Consider the following 25,274-nt stretch of genomic DNA (forward strand, 5'->3'; position numbering starts at 1 on the left):
TCTATGTGATTCTTTCATTGATCAAAGAAGGAAGGTTCCTTGGCCTTTTGATAGGGCAGAACTTAGATAGGTGGGGAAAACAGAACTGGATGCTGGGAGGAAGAAGGCAGGCAGGGAGAGCCGCCATGAAGTCGCCAGAGTCAGATATGCTGAATCTTTCCCAGTAAGCCACGACCTCATGGTTCTACACAGATTATTAGAAATGGGTTGAATCAAAATGTAAGAATTAGCCAAAAAGAGGCTAGATATAATGGACCAGGCAGTAATCTAATTAATACAATCTCCGTGTGGTTATTTCGGGTATAAGCTAGCCAGGCGGGATGGAACAAAGGGCCCGCTCTCCTTTATACTACAGTTTCTTCCATCCCTTTTCCATGGAATCATTGAACAAATCTATAAAGGAATTCAGAGAGAACTTAACAGCAGCATCTACCTCTTGTCTTAAAATTCTCTGGTCCACTTGAGAGGTGGGTTTTGTTTTGTTTTGATTTGGGGTTTTTTGGCTTTGGGGGCTTGTTTGTTTTTTGTTTGACTGGTTGGTTTGGTTTTTTGAGAAGGGTCTTTCTATGTAACTGTGGCTGTTCTGGAACTTGCTCTGTAGATCAGGCTGGCCTCTAATTCAGATCCACCTGCCTCTTTCTCCTAAGTGCTGGGATTAAAGGCTGGCTTCACTTGAGGGGTTTTTTTTAATCTTTTCTTGATATTTAGAAGCCAAAGAAGAAATAGATTCACTAGTACATTCAAGTACTAGCTAATCCCAAAGATGAATTATTTCTATAGTCTTTATTTAAAAAATAACTCATTATATAATCCTGTTTTCTCTCCTCACATTCATTTCTCAACCTCATTAATATCTCTGCCTTTTGACCTCACTGCTTAAATACAATTGTTCTCCTAGACTTTTCTAAAGGCTGCCTAGTTACTAGATTAGTAACCATTAGTTCATTCAGGAAAAGAATTCAGTTGGCCAGGCAAGGTGGCCCACACCTTTAAGGTCAGCATTGGGAGGCAGAGGCAGACAGATCTCTGTGACTTGGTCTTGTGAGTTCAAGTCCAGCAAGGGCTACATAGTGAACTCCTGTCTCAAAGCAACATTTTTTCCAGTTGTATACCTGAGAGTGTTCCAAGCTGTCCTGGAACTCACTCTGTAGACCATGCTATCCTCAGACTTGAGGCATTCCTTCTGTCTGTGCCTCCTGAGTGCTAGAATTACAGGCATGGGCCACCTCTTCATCCTTTTTGTTTGGTTTAGTTTGGTTTAATTTGGTTTTGGTTTTTAGTTTTTCAAGACAGGGTTTCTCTGTCTTAACAGCGCTGGCTGTCCTGGAACTCACTCTGTAGACCAGGGTGACCTCGAACTAACAGAGATCCTCTTGCCTCTGCCTCCCAAGTGCTGGGATTAAAGGCATGTGCCACCATGCCTATCTGTTTCTTCATCCTTTTATAGCTCAAATTCTGACAGAAAAATGGGACAGTACATAGGATAAGTCAGTAGAACACTAGCCATGTGACTAGGAAGTATGGATTGAGAGATAACGTAGGAAGGAGGGACTAGGAAGATTTAGGAGAGCAGTTTTAGACAGTGACCAAGAAAGCATTTAATGAGGATGTGGTTTGAGTAATGTGCTCTCTCCCCAAAAGAAGTCAGGTCACTCGCATGTTATTATCTAAGGAAGATTTTTGTGGGCAGTGGAAGCAATCAAGTCAAAAGCCTAGAAGTAAGGATGTTTCTTACTTTGTAGAAAAAGCTAGAAAGGCAGTGTGACTACAGCAGCCAATTAAAGGATGAGGGGAAGCAGAGGGCCCTATGAGTGCTTCTTTAGTGTGCCAATGAATTGCCTAGAGACCTTATTAAAATGCGGGTTCTGATTTAGAAAATCTAAGGTGAGGCAGAGATTCTGTTCCTAACAAGCTCTCAGGTAATGCTATAGATGCCGACAGGCCTGTATTCTGAGTAGGAGGGGCTGGATGCTTCACTATAAACACTGGAGGGTTTGAAGAAAATGATAAGATCTGACTGACTTCTTAATAATCTGACCATTGTACTCCAGTGGGGTGAAGGGAGCAAGAAGACATGATAACCTGAAGAGCATCACTCATAGCCTTGACAAGAACATTTTTGGTGAGATTGTGAAGGAGAAAAAAAAAAAACCACACACTCCTCATTGGAGTGTATTCTTAAGATGTGGGAATGGAGTTAGTGAGAAGTGTAGAATTCTAGATGTAGTTTGATAGTAGACCAAACAGGATTTGACTGCATGGCCAGATGAGCAATGTAAAAAGGGAGAAGAGGACAAAGACAGTTTCAAAACTTTGGCATCATTAGCTGGAAAGATGGCGTCACCTCTCACTTAGGAAGGAAACTTGGTCAGGAAACAATAAAATCGAGGTGCTTGTTAGAGCTCTAAGCTGGGATGTCAATCAGGCAGTGTCATACCAGTTTCTGATGTTTCAGGCATTTTAGGCTAAAGAGAAAAGTTTGAGATCATTGGCATCTAGCTAGAATTAACGCCATGAGACTAGATAAAAATCACCAAAGGACCGAGCACTGTGCAGAGAAGGAAGTGGGAAACCCCTAAAGAGCCTGAGCTCTGGGAGACTCCGGCATCTAGAAGACAGACAGAGAAGCAATAGTAAGCCAAAATCACAGTGAGAGCTGAGAGGCAGCAGAATACAGACACACAAGGGGGCAAGAAACTAATGGCTGTCCCAGATCCTTCTGGTAGATTGGATGACGACTGAGAAATGGCATTGGATTTCACAAGATATTTACTGGTGGCCTAGATAAGAACTGTGTACTTGCGTCCCTCCTGAAATGCCTTTAAAAGAGGATGGGAGAAAATTGAATTTGCAAGTATGACCTGCTCTTTCTAGGGCATTTGAAGTTGAGGGCAGGAACAAATGAAGACCTTCACCAGAAGCTGGGTAGAAACAGTGTTTTCCTTTTATTTCCTTTTGCTTTAAGAATTAGACAAGCACGCTTTTAACAGAGTATACCAGTCCTGTAAAGAGAACTGGTGATGCCAGACGGGGCAGAATTGCTGAAAATCTGCCCTTGAGTAGCCAGGGGAATGAGATCAAGGGTGGAAGTGGAAGGGTTGTTGCTTTAGCCAGGAGCATGTACAGTGGGCACCTGTGACTACTCCCTTCAGATACCTGCCTATGTCTGTCAGGAATTTGTAGGGTTGCTATTCTTTCTGATTTGCATATTTTGCTGGAAGAAAAATGTTTGAAATTTAGGAAGTACTAAACCCGTGACATTTGAAATGAATGATAGGGAAAGCAGGAGTAGCCTAAACAGCCAGATTAATTAAAATATTTGAAAAGTAATGCCTGCTAAGATCAAACTAGATCTCAGGATCACTTCTTATAGGACTTATTTTTGTGTATGAATGATTTGACTACATGTATGTCATTGCACCATATGCATACTTGGTGCCTGGGGAGATGGCTGTTAGCCACTGTGTTGGTGCTGGTAATTGAACCTGGGTCCTTGATAAAGCACAGGTGTTCTAAACCACTGGACCATTTCTCCTACCCTACGGGCACTACATTTTAAAGAACATGGTTAATGTTGGCTTTATAGCTACTTTTTAAATATACATTTATTAAAGGACCTCAACAATCTAGAAGCCTCCTATATAAAGTCATTGGTATATCTCCTAGAAAATGTCAGAAAAGATCATTTCTTTCATCTACAGTAAAGTATGCATCTGCTTTTCTTCATTGTTCTATCCACTGTAATCTGATATCTGTTTCCATAGTTCCATTGAAATTATATTCCCCTAAAGCTGTATAACCTTCAGGGATCCAAATTTAACAGAATGTTTTTAGCATGTCTGATTGTTTTTGCTTTTTTTTTTTTTAATAGTGTCTTACTTGGTAGCCTGGTTGACTTGGAACTGATTATAATATAGACCAGGCTGGCCTTGAATTCACAGAGATCCTCTTGCCTCTGCCTCACAAGTACTGGGATTAAAAGCATTCCCTACCTCACCCAGCTAGCCTGTCTTATTTGACCTTAACGCCTTTTTTTCTTAGTTACTGCCCTTTCTTCCTTAAAGTCTCCCTGTCCTTTCTCTTGTAGCATTCTCCTAATTCTTGATTCTCCTTTCCCAATATTTCTAACACTTGCTTTTAAATTGCTGTTATTTTGACTGTGTTCTGTGAGTCCTTTCTTCTCAGTGCTTTTCTGGACAATTCCCAGCAATGGTTCCCCTGGATGCTGCCTTGCAGCTCTTGTTCCATCTTTTATCATTCTTTGATACATTACATCCCAACCACAGTTTCCCCTTCCTCCTCTCCTTCCTGCCCCCCTTCCCCTCTCCACTCCTCCTCCATTTCCCTTAAGCAGACTTATTAAGAGATATTAAGCGAACACGGCATAACAAGTTACAATAAGACTAGGCACAAACCTTCATGTCAAGGCTGGGCAAGGCAACCCAGTAGGATAAAAAAGATCCCAAGAGCAAAAGATTGATAGACACCCCACACACACACTCCTGGTGCAGGAGAATTGTTCGTATTCTGTCAATCATGTTTTAAATAAATGCTGATTGGCCAGGCAAGAAATATAGGCAGGAAAACCAGACGGGAAGTAGAAATGATGTAATGAGTACAGGAGAATTCTGGGAAGGAGGAAGCTGATTCCTCCCACTCCTGCCCAGACCACCGAAGCAGCAGGATGTGATCTGTCTCACCGGAAAAGGTGCTGAGCCACATGGCTAACATAGATCAGAAAAATGGGTTAATCAAGATGTGAGAGTTGCCAGTGAGAGACTAGAGCTAATGGGCCAATCAGCTTATAATTTATGGAGACCTATGTGTGATTTTCTTTGGGGCTAAACAGTTGTGGGGTAAAGGGTGAGACAGAAACCCAACAAACAAGCAGGCCCCCCTTCATGTTACACACTCCCACTGTTAGGAGTCCCACAGGAACACCATGCTACACAATCATAACATAGATGCAGAGGACCTACCTCAGACCTATACAGGCTTCATAATTGTCATTTCAGTCTCTGTGAGCCCCTATGAGCCCATGCTTAGTTGATTCAGTGGGCCATGGGCCATGTTCTCCTGGTGCCCTCTATCCCCTCTGACTCCTACAATCTTTCCTTTCCCTTTTCTGTGGGGTTCCCCAAGTTCCACCTGATGTTTGGCTGTGGGTCTCTATCTGCTTTTATCAGTTGCTAGATGGAGCCTCACCGATGATGATTAGGGTAGGCTCCAGTCTTTGAGTATAGCAGAATATCATTAGGAATCATTTCATTGACTTTTATTTATTTATTTATTTGGCCAGTTGTGTTTGATTCTGTCCTAGGTCACTGAGCCATCCAGGCAGTGTCAGGCATGGGCTCCCTCTCGTGCTGTAGGCCTCTAAGTTGGACCAGTCATTGGTTGGCCACTCCCACAAGTTCTGTGCCACCATTACCCCATTATGTCTTGTAGGGCAGACAAACTGTAGGTCGAAGGAAGATTTTGTGGCTGAGTTGATGTCCCAGTCCCTTTGCTGGAAGCCTTGCCTGATTACAGAAGACGGCCAGTTCAGGCTCTGTATCTCAGGACATGTTTCCCAGTTGTCCATAGGATATTTCCACTGATTATGCTGTAAGAATTTCATGCTCATTGTCTCATCTGTGTGTCTTCTCATCCATACATCCTAATCTGTCCATGATAATAGTAAGTTCCTAATCACCTGCTGGAAACCTGGGAATTACCTTGGACTCTTGCTTTTCCTTCACTGTTCATGATCATACATTCATTCAGTTCTCTCCAATCTCCACCTTTTGTGTCTCTTAGCTTTTACTCCTCTGTCCTTTGTCCTGCTTGTGTTTAAACTCCTTCATGTGTTGCATAGCTTTTAATTAACTGGACCCTTTGTTCTCTTAGACCTTGTTCTTCCTGCGTAGGATGATGATGTTTACCTGATTTGTGCCTATAAGTGGAGACTGCTTTTGTGTTCCGGCTGCCCAGACCCAAATAATCACACAGAAACTATATTAATTACAACACTGTTTGGCCAGTAGCTTATGTATATTTCTAGATAGCTCTTACACCTTAAGTTAACCCATTTCTATTAATCTGTGTATCACCATGAGGCTGTGGCCTATTTATTGGTAAGGCATCTGGCATCTTTTTCCTTCGGTAGCTACATGGTGTCTCCTTGACTCCACCTACTTTCTCTCTATATTTCTGTTCGGATTTCCCATCTGGCTTTACTCTAGTTAGGCCATTGGCCGAAACAGCTTCTTTAATAAACAATGGGAATGAAACATTCATAGCGTACAGAGGGGAATCCCACATCGGGTGCCTATTCATCTTTTAAGATCTTTCTTAGCAGCCTCTACACATACAGAAAACTTATCTGACTCTCTCCAGTGCCTCTTATGACATTTTCTCTAAACATCTGTTGCAGTATTTACATTGCATTATGATTATTGCTGATTATAGAGTGTGTATTCTTTCAGAGTAATAATCAAATATTCATCTATTATCCATTTTCCTGCCTCTCTTACCTTTCCAGTATCCCTCTTTAAAAATTAAATAAATAACTTACTCGCACATGCAAGTCTTAGATTCATCTGTCATCTCTCTGTACCCTCCTTGTCTGTTTCTTAGAAGAACTCAGTAGGAGTGTATTATTGGAAGGAGAATAGTTACCTGCCTAATTAACATTTATACTTGGGCTATGGCTATTGCTCAGAACAGAAGCCTTGTCAAGCATTTGTGAGGCTCTGGGCTTGATTTCCAATACTTCACAAAAAAATTATATTTAAATGTGTTGTACCTGATAGTCAAATGTTCTAATTGTTATTCAATCTATAATCTAAGAAATTATAACCTCTATTATATTCCATAATAGTTATTCCTGTGCTCTTTAAGAAATGGCTCTTTTATGATAAGGACCAAAGTACCTAGACAACCCCTATTCTTGCTCATCTGGTCCATTAGGAAATACATGAAAGGTAACATATAAAAGCCAATCTCTGTTGCATGCTCAGAGCTAAAACATGAAGTCTATGTTGGAAGGAAGGGTCATTGTTTTGGACAGAGATTAGAGTTGGTTTTATTAGGAAATGTCTACAGAAACATTATATTTCATACAGATTGTGGTGTTGGAAGTAATTCAAGTACTAACATGTGCTTTTGGTGGCAGGAAAATTTGTGTTCAGCCTGATGAGAGAAACTTTTGCTGCCTTCCTTACCAGACTTACATACTTTTACCTGTTGCTCAGGTTAACACACCCCGAGGGTCCATACAGCAGCACAGCCACATCATCCACCAACAACCCGGAATTTGTGGAGGATCTCTCCCAGGGCCAGATGCTTCAGAGTGAGTCTTCCAATGCTGCAGAAGGCAATGAGCAGAGACATGAAGATGAGGTAAGCTAAAATTCTCCTGTCATGGCAAGGCAGTGGTGGTGCACGCCTTTAATCCCAGCACTCAGGAGACAGAGGCAGGTGGATCTCTGTGAGTTCGAGGCCAGCTTGGTCTTTAAGAACTAGTTCCAGGGCTGGAGAAATGGCTCAATGGTTAAAAGCACTGACTGCTCTTCCAGAGGACCTGGGTTCAATTCCCAGTACCCACATGGCAGTTCACAACTGTCCGAAAATCCAGTTCCAGGGGATCTGACACCTTCACACCAATGCACATAAAATAAAGATAAATAAATCATAAAATTAAAAAAAAAAAAAAAAGAACTAGTTCCAGGACAGAGAGCTACACAGAGAAGAAACCCTGTCTCAAAAAACCAAAAAAAAAAGAAAAAAAAAAGAAAAATTTCTGTCACTGTCCTCTGGGGCTTCCAAAGCAATAGGCATATAAGGGGTTGTTGAATGAAGTGATTGCCACCTCACTTCTTAGTTTCCTGGGCTGACACTTGCCCAGTTTTCTCATACCTGTCTCTAGTTATACCTAGAGGCATATCAATGGTTTTAATGGCACAGTTACAACTAGAGTCTACTAGCCGGGTGGTGGTGGCACAGGCCTTTAATCCCAGCACTCAGGAGGCAGAAGCAGGCGGATCTCTGTGAGTTCAAAGCCAGCCTGGTCTACAAGAGCTAGTTCCAGGACAGGTGCCAAAGCTACAGAGAAACCCTGTTTCAAAATAGAAAAGAAAAGAAAAAGAAAAAAAACCAAATAGAGTCTCTTTATCCTCAAGCTAACTAAATGTAACTGCCTCTTATGGAATGTTCCACAGTGCTCAGGAGTTATTGTGTTATTTTTGTTTTTATTTATTGATGTTATTGCTATTTTGATATAAGGTCCAGGGCTCCCAAGCTGCAGGGTTTGGTAATGCAGATGTACCCACCGTGCTCAGTCTTGACAAATATTTGTTTTTTGAATGAATGAATTAATTAGGTAGCTACTGAGAGGTCTTCATGCTCTTGTTCATGGCTATACTCTGCTCACAAGCCCTGGCAGCACAAAGTTGTGTGAACCAAAGGATTCAGACCACTTAATGACTCCTTCTCCCCTCAAAGGGTCCATCTTTCTCTAAATCACACAAAGATTCAATATGGGCATGAGTAGTCATGTCCTTATTGGACCTCCAGACTTCCTCATAGATGACTGATCACGTTTCACTGTTTTGATTTTAAGACCAAAAAAAAAAAAAAGCATCATTAATTTTTTCTTTTATGTGAAAAGACTAGTTCGTTCATTTATCCCGTTAGCATTCTTAAAGATAATGAATGCTAGCAGCTCTCCATTGACTTGTTATGTGTTCGTTGTGGGTGTGTGTTGGGGAGTGTTTGATACACAATAAATAAAAACTCAGGGACAGATATTGGGGTTCAACCTGAAGATCTGAAAAGCAAAACAGCTAGCCACTGGCTTTTATTTAACTCAACCTCAGTCTGTATTGGCAATCCTACCTCCAGAAATCTCAGAATGAGACTGTGTCTAAGAGCTGTCTCTTCCTGTTTTATAGTCCACTCTAGTTCTAGGATTAAAGGTGTTCACCATTACCTTCTAGTTTCCATGGCAAACTAGTATGGCTACTGGGATTAAAGGTGTGTGCTATTGCTGCCAGGTTTATAAGGCTAGCCAGTGTGGCCATTTTACTTTTCTAATCCTCAGGCAAGTTTTATTTATGAAAATACAAGTGAAATGCCACTACAGGTGTTTGTGTGGCTGTATAGTTCTGGGGATTCATGCTAAGCACATTTCCATTGAGCTATACATCTCTAGGCTCCTTAGTAGCTTCATGTTCCTAGGTTTCCAAAAACATAAAACAAAAACTGGGAATCTAATCTCTAATACGCCATTTGCCAAATGGAGGGCCGTCACCATTCACATACATTTGAAGGAGTGCAGTAAAACAGTAAATAGATGCTTTTGTTATTGTTTTTAATCTTGTTTACCTTTTTCTTCTCTGAAATAAGAATTCTATAACCGTGGTACATTAACTAATAGACTATGTTAGATTATGGAGCAAAAACATGATATGCTTAGGTCTCATTCAGAAGGCTAAGAAGAAAGGCTGTGGTAAAATATCAGTCACAATGTAGTATTTTTTAAGCATCTTAAAAGTTGATTTGATCTATATATAAAGACTTCTAACTTAAGGAAGAAATCATTAGGTTGAAGAATTTGTCTTCATTTTTTATGTTACTGATAGTTTCCTGATACCTAAATATTAATTTAAATATCTATATGCTATTTGCTATGGGACATTAACTGGTCTTTAGTACCAGTGAAGAACACTTTTGTGAATTATTTTTAATCTCCATGCGGCAGCTCTTCTTGCACTTGGTGCATGTGACATCTTATTCTAGTTTCCTGTCACAGTGTCTGCTTTTGTGGCACAGTGCATGTGTGTGCTGCTGAATTTCTCATGTGGAAATCCCTGTTAGAAAGTGTAAAGGAAGGCCAAAGCTTGCATGATCGTGGTATCCTATTCTCATCTTCTGGGACTGGCACCAAAATAGCCCTTTATACACACCAAGGGTGGTGATGCATCCTAGAATCCCAGCACTCAAGAGGCTGAGGCAGGGGATCACCATGAATTTGCAGTTACCCTGACATACATAGTGAGTTTGAGGCCATCTTGTGCTACCTATAGAAACCCTGTTTCCAAAAATAAAATTTAATAGCGCTCTATTTCCCTAGTTTGCAGCACAATGCCTTAGAGCAGTGGTTCTCACTCTTCCTAATACTGCAGCCTTTAGCACAGCTCCTCATGTCATGTGACCCCAACCATAAAATTATTTTCATTGTTATTTCATAACTGTAATTTTGCTACTGTTATGAATCACAATGTAAACATCTGATATGCAGGACATCTGATATGCAACCGCTATGGAAGGGTCCTTTGACCTCCAGAGGGGTTTCGACCCACAGATTGAGAACTGCTGCCTTAAAGGGTCTACAGTTGAAATATCTGAAGCTCTTTACATAGCGTTGTAGTCTTTTGTACCTGACTGATCTGAGAACTTTGAATATCCAGGGCCTCATGGGAAGATGCAACTCAAATTCTCTTTTGATATTGGTGTTTGTTATTATTGTTGATGGGTTACTTGAGTGATTATTGTTTTATTTTTGTTTTTCATTTTGCTTTGTTTTATAGCAAAGAAGTAAACGAGGAGGTTGGTCCAAAGGGAGAAAAAGAAAGAAACCTCTCCGAGACAGCAATGCACCCAAATCCCCCCTTACAGGATATGTTCGATTCATGAACGAGCGTAGAGAACAGCTTCGAGCAAAGAGACCAGAGGTCCCGTTTCCAGAAATCACAAGGATGTTGGGCAATGAGTGGAGTAAACTGCCTCCTGAGGAGAAACAGGTGATGGTTCTTGCTTCTGGCCCTTGGCTTGTTTTGATTATATCTCAAAAATTATTTGGAGCCTGGAAAGATGGCTCAGTGGTTGTGCTCACTCACTGTTCCTCTAGAGAATTGGAGTTCATTTTCCAGATCCCATGTCAGATGGCTGACAACTGCCTGTAGCTTCAGCTTCCAACTGATCAGACACCCTCTTTTGGCCTCAAAGGCACCTACATAGGTGTGACATATGTTCATACATTGTGGGGAGGGGAGAACATAGTACGATATAAATATTTTTTAAAATATTTCTATCAGAAAAGCCAAGAAGGTGGACAGTTGGTTCTTTAGTTGTGTCTCAGTGCCCTGGGGACTGAGGCAGAACCATCAGGGCTACAGAATAAATTTAAGGCTAGCTTAGCTAGAGACCATCTTAAACTAAAAAAAAGTACGAAAAGGGTTTGAGTGGTAACTTGGAGCAGAGCACTCGTGGGTTCTAGTTCAATCTCCAGTGCTGCAAAAGGAACATGAGAAAAGGCTCTAGAAGGAAGATGTTGAGATGTTGTGGCAGTTGACCAGTGCCACATCTTGGAGATTTCAGACTGCTGGCCTTGTGCACTGAAGTTGAGAGCATGTACCCTAAAATCTATGTCTGCAGTCTCAGAACAAGGCCTTTGCAAATGTAATTAACTTAGGAGAGGTCAAACTGGTTCAGATTGGCTCTGATCCAACAATATGTTCACAGAAGGAGAGAAAAAAGACAGGCACCCATGGAGGGTCATATAAAGAGGGAGACAGAAACAGGAATTATGTTTCTATATGGAAACAGAGAAAGCACCAGAAACTCGATGGGGAAGGAAAAGAAGACCATAATAGCAGGGTCCATGTAGTTCCTCTCTCTGGCACAGTGAGTAGACGCTGTCCCAAGAGTTGTTGGAGGTTTGTGAGTGGCAAGGACTCTAGAATCCACCCCCCCACCAAAGCAGCTACATTTTATTTGATGAGTATACTGAGTTCACAGAAGAATGTTTTGAAAAGTGGTTCAATATTAAGAAATTAAGAAATCTATCAAAGTAATGTATTCTATTGAGCTAAATGAAAGTCATGAATAAAAATAAGGGAAAAATCATTTGCCAAAATTCTTCAATTCACATAAGAATTTTATTTAAGAAAAAGATCTTATTGCTTTACCGATTGTTTTAACTAGATTTTTAGCAAATTTAACCACAACAGAAAATAAAGCAGAACTACTTGATCGTTCTCCTCTAAGACAGAAACTAACCATGTTGCCAAACTAAAACAAGTCTCTTCGTTAGAGAGACTGAAGGGAATTAAGCGCAAGATAGCCATGCACTGGGTGAAAGGCCACTGCAGCAGAGGGATGATGGTAACTAGGGCAGACGGGCTTTGCAGTAAAAGCCCCCGCTTCCTGGCATCTGAAACATCTATATTTCTTTTATGCCTTAAATTCTTTTGTGGCTTGCACTCTTTAAAATGGATTCCAGAAAGACTAAAACTAAATTGAAAAATATATCTTGGGAATTAACTGAATTCAAAATTTTCAAAGAGAGCCAGGCAGTGGTGGCGCACGCCTTTAATCCTAGCACTCGGGAGGCAGAGGCAGGTGGATCTCTATGAGTTCGAGACCAACCTGGTCTACAGAGCTAGTTCCAGGACAGGCTCCAAAGCCACAGAGAAACCCTGTCTCAAAAAACCAAAAAAAAAAAAAAAATTTCAAAGAGATAAGATTAAATTTCAATTTGAAGCTTTATGTTTGTGGTAGGCAAGCTTACAGAAAGCAGTTTATAACAAGGAGGTCATCAGATGCCTTGCCAGTTTATTATTTTTTTTTATCTTTATTTCAAAGTTAATGCATGCTCAAGTTTTATTTTTTGTGGTAGTAGTAAGCGTGTAAACAGAAAGCAGAAATAACAGTGGTTCTCTAATGATAACCACTGCTGGCTGTTTAGGAAGGCTTTTATATGTGTTTGGTCAACTTTATTTTGAAGTAATTTCAAATGTACAAAAAGTTAAAAACATGAAAATAGTACAAGAACATCCAAAAACCCTAAAACAGCATCTATTGCTAACAAAAAGAAAAGAAAGGTGTCCCCTTAGGCATAATATCTATAGATAAGTTTCACTTTTTCTAATCTTTATCATTATGTTTACAAAATGGTAATTTTTCCAATTCCAACATTCCTCACTCAGTTACCAGTTGGTCCTCAACTTTCTGATCTATACAGGGGTCTTGTTCCTTCCTCTTGAACAGTTGCCTGTATTCTGTTTGTTATTGGTATGATCATAAATAATTCATATCATAAAGTTTATTCATGATATAATATCTTTTTCAGCAGTTTATAATTTATTACCATGCTTAATTTATTTGTTCCTTAAATCATCCCAGATTTAGCCAACCCCTTATTTCTGCGGGGTGGGGGGATTTCTAACATAACCTCTGAATCTGATTGCTCATTTACAGGCAGCACCTTTTATACTTTCTTACACCTAATTTGATGAATGAAATGGACAAAGCATTAAGCAAAACAATTCTGGAGATCAGTGAACTTGTTTAAATAATTAATAGCACAGAATGATCAAAGCATAGAGCTAAAGCTCTCTTAGAGTAGTCTCTTTTAGGCCCATCGGATGAGATCATTCTTTTCGTGTTCTCCAGCATTAGTGTTCTACTCATCTGGCTTTTAAAAGGGCCAATGGATGTATGAGATCATTCCCTCAAAATGAGTTGAGAGTAGAAAAACACACTAATATTCCTTCCCTTCCCCTGGGAACATGTGCCTGTATGGAATTCAGACCTCTGAAGAACTCCAGTAGCCACATGAAATTCTATCTATAAGGCTAGGGAGATGGTTGACTGTAATCTTCATGAATGTTTTATGTTGGTGCTCTCAATAGAACTTACCTTCATTAAACTAGGAAAAACAATACACGGTCTAGAAAGTCAATCAATCACTCGTTTATTCTCTAATGATGTGTTTTATTTATTTATTTAATGTGTATGTGTAGACATGCAGAGGTCGTTACAACTTTCAGACACAAGCTGTCTCTGTCACCCAGGTCGAACTACAGTTGTCAGGGATGGCAGCAAAAACCTTTCCCTACCAAGTCTCCTCAACAGCCCTTGCTTGTTTTATGATTGAAAGATTTTATTCCACCTGGTATTGGTGGTGCACACTTTTAATCCCAGCATTTGGGAGGCAGAGGCAGGCAAATCTCTGTGAGTTCAAGGTCAGCCTGGTCCAGGACAGCCAGGGAAACACAGAGAAACCCTGTCTTGGAGGGGGAAAAAAAGATTTTATTCTATACCTGCTTTCAGATTCTCCTACAACATACTGTATACTTTTTTTTCTTGTTTTAATTGTACTCTTTCTTTAAAGAGCTAATTGATACTTTACCTAACCTCTCAGTTTCCTGAAAATAATCCCACACTTCTTTTCTAGCGCTACCTTGATGAAGCAGACAGAGATAAGGAACGTTACATGAAGGAACTGGAGCAGTATCAGAAGACTGAGGCCTACAAGGTCTTCAGTAGGAAAACCCAGGACCGTCAGAAAGGCAAATCTCATAGGCAAGGTATCAGAACCAAGTGCAGTTTGTCTTACTTGTTGGAGTATTATGATTCTAACTGTTACGGTGGCAAATGTGAAAGATGTGTTTCTGTTATCTCTCTGTTGTCCTGTATTCACTTAGAGATCTCACCCTAGAATTTTACCAAAATTACATCATTCTTTTGACACTTTGCTTGGTTTTTTGAATTTAAGATCAATAATCTGGCTGATGCACCAAAACTACTATTCCCTACCTGCCTTTCTTGGTCTAGTTTCCAAGTTAGGCGCTTCTCTACCTTTGAACAAGTCTGTCTACGAAACCTTGTAACTAACTTGCCCTAACACTTCTAAGCCTTTTCTGTGCTCTTCTTCTCTACCTCCATGATCCTCTTCATTTAATCATTTATTCATGCATGAATTCAAAGGACGCTCTATTGAGCTTCTTCTGTTAAGTACCAGATCTGTTGTGGGCCTTGAGGGAGCGATAGTGAATGAGATGGCATCTATGTCTTCACGGGATCTTTTTTCTCTGTTGAAATGGTACATCACATCCTCACAAGTCTTGCTCCAGTTCCCCTCTCCAGGAAACACTGCCAAAGGCACACCACCCACACTGGTCTGGCATCCCTTAGCCACAGCATCTTCACACTTGCACATTTAGGCTGCTCAAACCTTTGGCATGTGTTTCCTACCTGCTCTCACACCCTGTTCCCTCAAAGGTAAGAACTATCTGATGTCTCCTTATACCTGCTTGTGTGCTCTGTAGATGTGGGGGGCCATTTAACTCTTGTTGACTGACAGTTAATTATGCCATGAATAAAAATATCATATGTTGTGAAAGTCTGCGGATACCAGCAAGTTTTGTGGTTGGCACAGTCATCTACTTGGGTTTTGTTATTGTTTTCTTTTTCGGATTAATTTTTTTTATTCTTTCATATTTTTAGATGCAGCCCGACAGGCCACTCACGATCATGAGGTAATTAGCCTTCTGTCTGCATACCCATATATACTTATAATAATATTGCTTTTTGAAATGCTGCTACTTCTTTTTTTTTCAAGAATGGTACAGACTCTTTTATTCCATTATTCAGACTGAGTTGCTTTGGCTCAGGGGTTCTTAACATATGGTAGACACTTATGTCATGAATCTGCCTTTGAACTGCAGTCCCTAACCCCAATCTGTTCCTGTAGTCTAAGAATTTCATTAGTTTTAAATGCCAAGAAATGGTTGGAATTCAGAATCAGACCCAGAAATGGAAGCCAGATAGAGGCTGCAACTTGGCCATAGTTTATCATCAACAAATGCTGTCATCCACTTCAGAAAGGGGTTGCTTAGGAGATCCAGCATTGGGTAAAATGATTCTCAGCTAGTCAGTAGCACACAGTGGGCTGGAGCTCAGGCCCTGCACCTCCTTTCCTGTCCTCATCTCACTGGCATGTGCTTATTTGTTGACCTCTTCCCTCTGGTTTGCTTCAGCCTGTATGTGTTTAATACATAAGTTTGTATGTTTGACTATGTTGCTTTTATATGCTTCAGATATAGAGGTAGGTGGTTAAATATACAGATACAAAAATAAGATAAAATCTCTGGTCATTCCATGCTTTAGAATGTCAGGGACTCATCTCTGCTCACCTAATCGTATTCAAGCACAGCAGTCAGGGTCTTCTCATTTCAAACACCTTCAGAATATTGCCTGCGCGGCATCTCCCAGGCGTCCTCCTCTGCCTCATGTCTGTGTTCCTATTGTTCTTTCACAGGATTACCCTCAGACATTCTTCTCTCCATCTTCCTGTTTCTGCTTCGCAAAGTTGAAGTCATCAAGCCCTGTTAAGTTCCATTTCCTCCTTAACTCCTTTTATTTCTTCTCACTTGCTTCAACCTTCAAAGTTGCTATACTTCTCCCATATAGATAGCCGAGCTGACCTGGTGACTCTCCCAAGCTCTTCTCTTATTCACATTCTGGATTACTTTTCTATCCAATACCATGCCACCCAGCATGATGTTCATGCATGGAGAATGTATTCTGTAAAAATTATTTTTCTCTAAGAATCCAAAGATAACTGAAAAGTAGTGGGAATTTAAACAACATGGTTTTCAAGCTGGAAGATGGCTCAGTTGATAAAGTACCTACTGTGCAAGCATGAGGGCCTGAGTCAGATCCTTGGCACCCACGTCAAAACCGCTCTAGGTAATGCTAGCCTCCTAACCTAGCCTAATTGGCGAGTTCTAAGCCAAAGAGTGACTCCATCACAAAAAACCATAGTGGCTGGCCAGGATGGCACCCAAGGTTAGCCTCCGATGTTCACATGTGCTATGGTATTTGGAATATTTCAGCAGATGTATGAGTGAGTTAATAAAAAAAAAAGTATGTTTCTTATAAAATACCTAAAACATCATGGATTCTAAATCCATACTTTCTTCTCTTATGAAGAGTGCAATAGGATTCCAATAGAACAGACCTTTAGTCTGTCTTAAAATACTAACACCTCAGACATATTCTCAGCTGCCCCATTTTGCTAGTGAGCGGGATGACTTACCTATGATAAAAGAGTTTATTCAACTTAAGTTAGAGGGGCTGGAGAGATGGCTCAGAAACAAGAAACACTGACTGTTCTTGCAGAGGTCTTGGCTTCAATTACCAGCACCCACATGGCAGCTCACAAGTCCCAGGAGAGCCCTTTTCTGGCCTCTGTATACCCATGATACATGGCCATACATGCAAGCAAAACATACACATAAAAATAAACTAAATTTTAAAAGATAAGTTAAATTAGAGGCAGTAGGGTAGCTTCCTCCATCCCAGTTAGCCACTGTTGACAACACAGTGCATGCTAAAGTACAAATCTGTCAGTCAGATGCTAGTGAAGACAGATTTACCAGTTTCCATATAGTGAAGAAGCTGATCTTGTTTCTAAATTGACTGAGATTCCCTAAGTCATTGATGCCTGGACAGAAGTAGCAGGATCATCTGAGAGCTGACAAATGCTCTCCTGGAAGCCTTTCTGCATAGCAGAAGGCACTGCATCCTGACTCGTGATAATAAGAATGGTCCTCAAGTAAAACGCACTCAAGAGATGCATGGCATACTCTTGTAGTTCTGGCCCTGAGCCTTGTCCTAAATCACGGGCTGAAATAGATTCCATTCAGAGAGCCCTCTGTTCTTTTTCCTTCCACTCGGTGAGTGAACAAAATGGAAATCCAAAGTGAAGAATATTCTTATCTTTTCAGATCAAAAACCAGCCCACTGTCAGGCTGTGTTGGCACACACCTTTAATCCCAGCACTCGGGAGGCAGAGGTAGGCAGATCTATGAGTTCAAGGTCAGCCTGGTCTACAGAGGATCAGTACCAGGACAGTCAGGGCTACACAGAGAAACCCTGTCTTGAAACTCCTTCCCAAAGAAAGAAAGCCCATTAGGTGCAGGAGTCTGTGAGCTTTATTCTCTAGAAAGTATCTTCATCTCATAGGATGACTGAGCTAGAAACAATAATTTTGTTTCTCCTTTAATTTATGAAAAATGACAAAGTGACACCCAGCCTGAACAAATTAGACCCTTTCAATGAGGAGGTAATCTAATCCTTATGATTTTAATCCCTTGAGCAATCCTCAGAGCATTTAGTATATCCAAGCCCTCAGGAGGGGCCTCTCTGTGCCAAGTAATGGACTCAGTAATGAGGAATGCTGGTGGTTTGTATTACCACTCTTCCTTTAGGTAGAATGTCTCTGTTGCAATGGGAGACTAAACAGTTTCATTTAATTGCTTTAATGTTTCTTATTTTATACTCTTAAGAATATGTACCGAGGGGCAGCGTATACTGCACCTCACTGCTGCTAGACTCTGCCCTTACAAAATGAGTTGAGTTTGGACTGTTCTGGCAAAGAATAGAATAGAACTACCTTTCTAAGGAGAGTAAAGACCTTGAGAAAGTCCCTTTCTGTTATAGTCATGAGAGCTAAGCAACCAACCCCTTAGCATTCTGAATGGCAAATACTCGGGCCCATGGTGAGGTCAATGTGCAACTGAGTGGGAAATTGAAAAGGTGAGAGAACTAAAGTTACAGGGCTCTGTTCTAAGTCACTTGTAAAGATTTAGGATTGGACTTATGGCACTGTGTGTATGTTGGGGTTGTGTGTCCTAAGTTTCCTGTCACAACCAGGAAATAAAGTTAAAGCATACAGTAAACCTGCAGTCTATAGACAGCTACTGGGAATGTGGCTAAGATCCCTTTCGGAACCAGTCTTTCTTGCCCATGCATTAGTTAAGTCTCATTGAACTCCGCTATGAACTGTTTTGGGAAGAGGTATGTGTATGCCAAAATGTGGCGCTTTTGATGGTAATCCTGCTGTTTATTTTTAAATTCTTCTAGAAAAAAGGTGTTTTCTTCCATTAGGAAAACAAAAGAATGTGGTAAAAATTAAGCACTCTGAAATGAAATGTTACTCGGGTAAACACATAAATTTTCAGGTCACCATCCAGTTTTTTAGAGGGATCTCACAAGTTTTGTGATTATGCATATGAACCACTAGATTCCCATCTTAAATGCCTGTCTTGATCTCTTCCCATCAGAAGGCAGTTTCTCCAGTCTGTCCGCTTTCCTAGGCAAACACCAGTGTGAGACAGGATCCCTGCACTCAGGTTTCCGCACAGCTGAACTGCTTACTGGGCATCAATTCATTCTTTTATTCAAAGATAAAAGTTAGTGGTAACAAGTAGAAACAATTTGTTGGAAGGGGAGGGGAAACTTGACATGGTATAAAGCCCCAGCTGGCTAAGAACTCATAGTAATCCACCATAGACACCACACTTGGCAAAAGGATACATTTTATCTCTTACCTTAACATATTTTTATAGGAATGAATTCTGGGTATTTTCTTTACTGCTTTCTTATTGAGAGGCTTTGGAATCTTCAGATTTCACAATAGATTCCTCACTTTCTACTCTTCTGTTTATGGTATGCAAGATTTTGAATATAAAACACCAATAGCTTATATTCATTATGCCTTCGACTTCAAATTCATTACAGAAATGTCAGGCAAATATCGGCTGTGTTCTTTTGTTGTTGTTGTTTTAATTATTTATTTCCTATTTTATGTTCATTGGTGTTTTGTCTGCATGTATGTCTGTGTGAGGATGTCAGCTCTCCTGAACAGGAGTTACAGATAGTTGTGAGCTACCATGTTGGTGCTGGGAATTGAACCTGGGTCCTCTAGAAGAGCCAACGCTCTTAACTGCTGATCCTTCTCTCCAGCCCCTTGGCTCTGTTCTTAAAGCTCATGGTTGGAAGTAGTTTACAGTAGTTTATGATACTTTTTATGTTAATGGTTGATAGGTGGATTAATTGGAGCTTTCTTTCTCTTTTCTGTCTCACATAACCCTTAGATTTCTAATATGTAGAGCCTGGTTATTTCTGAATTCTTGGGTTTGTTTGTTTTTCCTCTGTCTGAAGAAAAGTCTACAGGAGCCCCAAAGATAAACTACTCCTTCATAAATAGATAGAAGTACCAACAGAATGCCATTATTATTGTTCATTGCTGGCACATCTCTGCTTAGAATTCCTGTTCTCCACTCTGCAAATTTTGATTGCATACTCCCATCTCAGATGGTACTTAAATGCATAACCAATAAGAACAACTAAAATACCCTTTTTCAATTCCTGACCCAGCCACATTCACAATTCTCTACTGTAGACTGTTTAAACACAGTACTAAGAAAGGGCTTCTGTTGTCTTCATTAGTGAAATGCATCTGGGTTTGTTTTAGTCTTTCACTGTCTAGCAGTCATATACCTAGAGTTCTGATACTAACTGCTCCAGCTCTGTGAAGTTCCATTCTTATGAATGATTATATTCCCTCCCAGGCTCTCCTGGTCTGATTCCTGCTCACCAGCTATTTCTCTAAGGAAGACATGATCCTTGTGCCTTGGGCACTATTATTCAATTTAACTTCTAAGAACTAACTTTTGTTCTTGATTCATAGAAAGAAACAGAGGTAAAGGAGCGCTCTGTTTTTGACATCCCTATATTTACAGAAGAATTCCTGAACCACAGCAAAGGTAATTACTTCAGTGGGGTGTGTGTGTGTGTTCCTTGAGTCTCTGACAGGGGATTTAGTCTCAGGAGTTCATTGCTCAAAAGCAAGGCTGATAGCCCTCCTTAGGACTAGAAAGGACTCTGCAGCAAACAATGTCTGTTACTTCACTCTGTGACCAGTGAGCAAAAGCAAGGCCAATGCAGCCAAAGTTTCTTTGGTTACTGGATCAAAAAGAAATAAATATAAATCACTAATGCAGTGTTTTTAGATAGGTAGCCTAGAACCCTATATATAAATGAAAGTTTGCATGGGAATCCAGATTACACAATAAGAAATTGCAAAATTGGGAGCTGGAGAGATGGTTTAGTGGTTAAGAGCATTGGCTGTTCTTCCAGAGGATTCAGGTTCCATTTCCAGCACCCACATGGCAATTTGGTTTTGATTTTGGTTTGTTTTGTTTTTTGTTTTTGGTTTTTGTGGGGTTTGGGATTTGTTCTTTGTTGTTAGTATTGTTGTTGTTTGTTTTGTGGTGGTTGGTTTTGGTTTTTGGCTTTTCAGGTCAGGGTTTTTCTGTGTAGTCTTAGCCATCCTGGAACTCACTCTGTAGACCAGGCTGGCCTCAAACTCAAAGATCCACCTGCCTCTGCCTCCAAAGTGCTGGGATTAAAGGCATGTACCACCATCACCTGGCTTTTTTTGGTTTTTATTTTGTTTTGTTTTGTTTTTGGCAATTTGTAATTCCCGTTCCAAGGGATCTAATGCACTTATTTTGGCCTCTGTGGGCGCCAAGCATTCATGGTACATAGATGTACATATAGGCAAAATACCCATACACATAAAATAAAAATAAATAAAATATTTTTTAAAAGAAAGAAAGAAGAAAAGAAATGGCAAAGCTGCTCCCATTGCCAGAAAGATGAGCATCCACTGCTGTGCTTAGCCAGTTGTCTTGACACCCCTGAGAGCCCGTGCTTCAGGCTTCTCCATGCACAGTTTTAAAAAGCAAAATCTAACAAAATGCTGGGAATTGCCGCTGTTTGTTGCAATCTTGTGTATAGAATGTGTTGCTTTAAGAATTGAAATAGCTCTGGGGAGCCAGGCGTTTCATTGCTGAAATTGCTATCTGGAATGTCATTAAGAGAATTGGGAGATGAGGAGGGAGCTAATGAGAGACAGCTAAGCAGAACTTCCTTAGGAGGGTTACTGGGACTCCTCAGAGGCACCTTCTCTTACCACATGTGTTCTGGGGGCGGGGGCTTGTGTCCTCAGCTCGTGAGGCAGAGCTCCGCCAGCTTCGTAAATCCAACATGGAGTTTGAAGAAAGGAATGCAGCCCTACAAAAGCATGTGGAGAGCATGCGCACAGCAGTAGAGAAGCTGGAGGTGGATGTGATTCAGGAGCGGAGCCGGAACACGGTCCTTCAGCAGCACCTGGAGACCCTGCGACAGATGTTGACCAGCAGCTTTGCCAGCATGCCCTTGCCTGGTAATGTCATCCTCTCCATACACTTTCAGTGGTAGGGAGAGTGGGTCGGGGTGGGGATGGGGTATTGTTTATGCTATTAATGTGGAGAAACTGAAATGTCTCTCAAGAGATAAAGAGGGGGCATGTCCCATCAAGACATTCTCCTCCCCTGCCACACACACACACACACAGGGTTTCTCTGTGTAACAGCCCTAGCTGTTCTGGAACTCACTCTGTAGTCCAGGCTTACCTTGAACTCAGAGATCTGCCTGCCTCTGCCTCCCAAGCATCAGTGGGAGCTAGGCAGGGCATAATGATCCACACCTTTAATCCTAACACTTGGGAGGCCGAGGCAGGAGGATCTCTATGAGTTCGACACCAGCCTGATCTACCCTAGTGAGTTCCAGGATACCTAGGGCTACATAGTGAGACCATCTCGCAAAAAAAAAAAAAAAAAAAAAAAATTCAATGAGACATAGAATATCCATATTTATTAAAATAATCCAGACTGATCATTTAGATTTTTGTCCACTTCTGTTTTAATGTATTCTTTACTATTAAACCTATTCATAACCATTGGGTGATCAAGTTTCAAATCCTGAGAACATTTTGTTCCACATATGTTTGTCTTGAATTAAGTGGTGTTTTAATAGAAAGGAAAACAACACTAGAATTTCTTACCTTTGTTCTCGTTTTAATTATGATCATGGGAAAAATCTGGCAGTCTCAAATCTTTTGTTATACAACTCCTAGTAGACTAGTAGATACTGTATTATATTGCCCATCTGTCTAGATCATCAGTTCTGAACCTTTCTAACGCGCAACCCTTTAATACTGCTCCTCATGTTGTGGTGACCCCAACCATAAGATTATTTTCAATGCTGCTTCATAACTGTAATTTTGCACTGTTACAAATCATATTATCTGTTTTCCGATGGTCTTAGGTGACCACTTGTGAAAGGGTCATTCGACCCCCAAAGAATCGAAGCCCACAGGTGAAAACCACTGGTTTAGAGTATGCATTAATTATTTGTTGTTGCTATGATAAAACATCATGACCAAAAGAGACTTACCTAAGCAATAGTTTATTTGGGCTTATGGTTCCAGGGAGTTAGAGTCCATCATGGTGGGGAAGTGTGGTAACAGGTAACGGGCATAGTAGCTAGAGCAGGAAGATTAGAGATCACTCCAATTGAAACTCAGAAAGCCCTCTCCCTATAACATATTCCTCTAGCTAGCCCCCACCTGGCTCCCTACCCTCCTGAAACACTGCCATCAACCAGGGACCAAGTATTGAAATACATAAACCTGCCAGGTGATAATGGCACATGCCTTTAATACCAGCCCTCAGGAGGCAGAGGCAGGCAGACTTCAGTAAGTTCAAAGCTAGCATGGTCTACAAATCAAGTTCCAGGACAATCAGGACTGTTACACAGAGAAACTCTGTCTTGGGGAAAAAAAATAGAAACGATGCATATAAAGCATTACACCTGTTCTACGCGCTACACACTACAGTATGGTTTGCGAGCCGGGCAAGGGGCTGGAGACTGACAAACACAGAGAGAGACATGGGTAATCCTTAAAACAAGAATGCCCCCTTTATTGTGTTCAGGGCAGCTTATATAGTGCTCTGGCCACACCCCAGCTCTCGGGATCTTTCAGCTGCAGGCCATCAGAAAGCATTTCCCTACCATCAGGTCTCATGCTCAGAACAGCTGCAGGCTGCTCAGAGCAGAGGAAAACAAGTTGTTTACACCGGCACAGGAAATTAAGGGACTGGGGGTCCACAGTCCCCAACAAATGCATAAGCCTGTAGAGGACATTGCTCATCCAGACTACCACAAAATACGAAGATTAGTTCCCGACCTTTGAAGTCTGAAAGTCTCTCCTGTGCAATTAAAATCTGTCTGTTTGGCAAACCACGTTAGTGTCATGATTTTTTTTTTTTAACATGGATTCATTAAATATGTAGCTGGCGAAGCTGACCTGCATGAGGAAAGTTTTCTTACTGTGTCTTCTTATCTCACTTCAGGAAGTGGAGAAATGCCAACAGTGGACACTATTGACTCATATATGAACAGACTGCACAGCATAATTTTAGCTAATCCCCAAGACAATGAAAACTTCATAGCTACAGTCCGAGAGGTTGTGAACAGGCTTGATCGTTAAGTGCTGGTGAGTGCACACTGATAGGATGTTTGCATGCCTGCCCATCTTCAAAAGTGGGGTGTCCTCAGACCATCAAGATTGTTAGTCTGGAACTGCACTAAGTGAGGTGGAGACTTGACTTAGGTCCCTGATGTGTAATTGCTAGACATCTTTCTCAGTAATATAAAAACAAGACTTGATGGTTTCTCTTACATGTGTCAGTCCTGTTTAATGGAAGCAACATGATTTTGTTGTTAGAACTCAGTTCTAGCTTTGCCCCTTACTGGTTTCCTAAAGAGTCTGAGAAAGTTTAATGTAAATTACTCAAAAAATAGTTCTCGGAACAAAATAAATAGCATTCACCTGAGTCTGTCTTTTTCCTGATGAGTATTAGTGCAATTTAATGGGAATGTGTATATTTAATTCTACCTAAGTAAGAAATGTTCTTATTCACCACTCAATAGCAGTATGACTGTTGTATGTTAAATGTTGCTATAAACTAAACTTCAGTGAAGCAATTCATGTCTTGATTTTTGAAAAGTTTAAAAAAAGAAAGCCAGGCCTGGAGGGATGGCTCAGCCGTTAAAGGCTAGGCTCACAACCAAAAATATATGAGTTCAGTTCCCAGCACCCACGGCTGTCCCTCCAGGTACCAAAAAAGAAAGAAAGGAAGGAAGGAAGCAAGCAAGCAAGCCAAACACAGTAGCACACCCCTGCAATCCCAGCTCTTGTGAGGCTGAAGCAGGAGGATTGTGAGTTCAAGACCATCATGGGCTAGCACTTGTAAGACTGTCTGGAAAAGCAAACAAAAGGGTATAGAGAAGAAAGTCAATAAGTGTTGGCAGCATAAGTATGAGGACCTGAGTTTTCATCCCAGAACCCACATAAAAAAGCCAGGTGTGGTGATGTACCTTTAATCCTCGAACTGAAGAGGAAGAGACAGTGGATTCCTGTAGCTTGCTGGCCAGTCAGCTTAGCCTAATTGGTGATTCCAGACCAATGAAAGACCTGTCTCAAAAAAGGAAGATAGATGGTTCTTGAGAAATGGCAGCCTTAGATGTCCTCTAGTCTACACGTGCAGCCCCACAGACACCCACGTACTCACATGTACATATGCACACAATAAAACAAACAAGCTAGTCTTATAATCCCAACACTTGAGGTAAAGGTAGGAGAGTCCTAGGGGTTCAAGGTCAACCTGGCCTCCATAGTGAGCTCCAAAGCTAACAAACCAAAACCCCACCTTTTTTTTTTTAAGATTTATTTATTATGTATACAGCATTCCATATATGCTTGCATGACA

The 25,274-nt window shown here is 40.9% G+C and overlaps 1 protein-coding gene across 2 annotated transcripts in view; it reads left to right on the top strand.

The window, feature by feature from the left end:
* Positions 1-25,274, top strand: part of Hmg20a (high mobility group 20A) — an 81,308-nt gene that overhangs the window by 50,217 nt on the left and 5,817 nt on the right. For both annotated transcript variants that reach the window (XM_041638625.1, XM_041638624.1), the window contains 7 exons: positions 7,236-7,383; positions 10,572-10,784; positions 14,222-14,354; positions 15,274-15,305; positions 20,306-20,381; positions 21,629-21,844; positions 23,856-23,998. In XM_041638625.1, coding sequence (XP_041494559.1) covers positions 7,236-7,383; positions 10,572-10,784; positions 14,222-14,354; positions 15,274-15,305; positions 20,306-20,381; positions 21,629-21,844; positions 23,856-23,992 — 955 coding nt within the window. In that variant the 3' untranslated portion in view covers positions 23,993-23,998. The remainder of the gene's footprint in view (positions 1-7,235; positions 7,384-10,571; positions 10,785-14,221; positions 14,355-15,273; positions 15,306-20,305; positions 20,382-21,628; positions 21,845-23,855; positions 23,999-25,274) is intronic.

The sequence above is a fragment of the Microtus oregoni genome, unplaced genomic scaffold (genome assembly GCF_018167655.1).
Source record: "Microtus oregoni isolate MIOR12 unplaced genomic scaffold, Mior012 000055F_ref0000237, whole genome shotgun sequence".
Lineage (NCBI taxonomy): Eukaryota > Metazoa > Chordata > Mammalia > Rodentia > Cricetidae > Microtus > Microtus oregoni.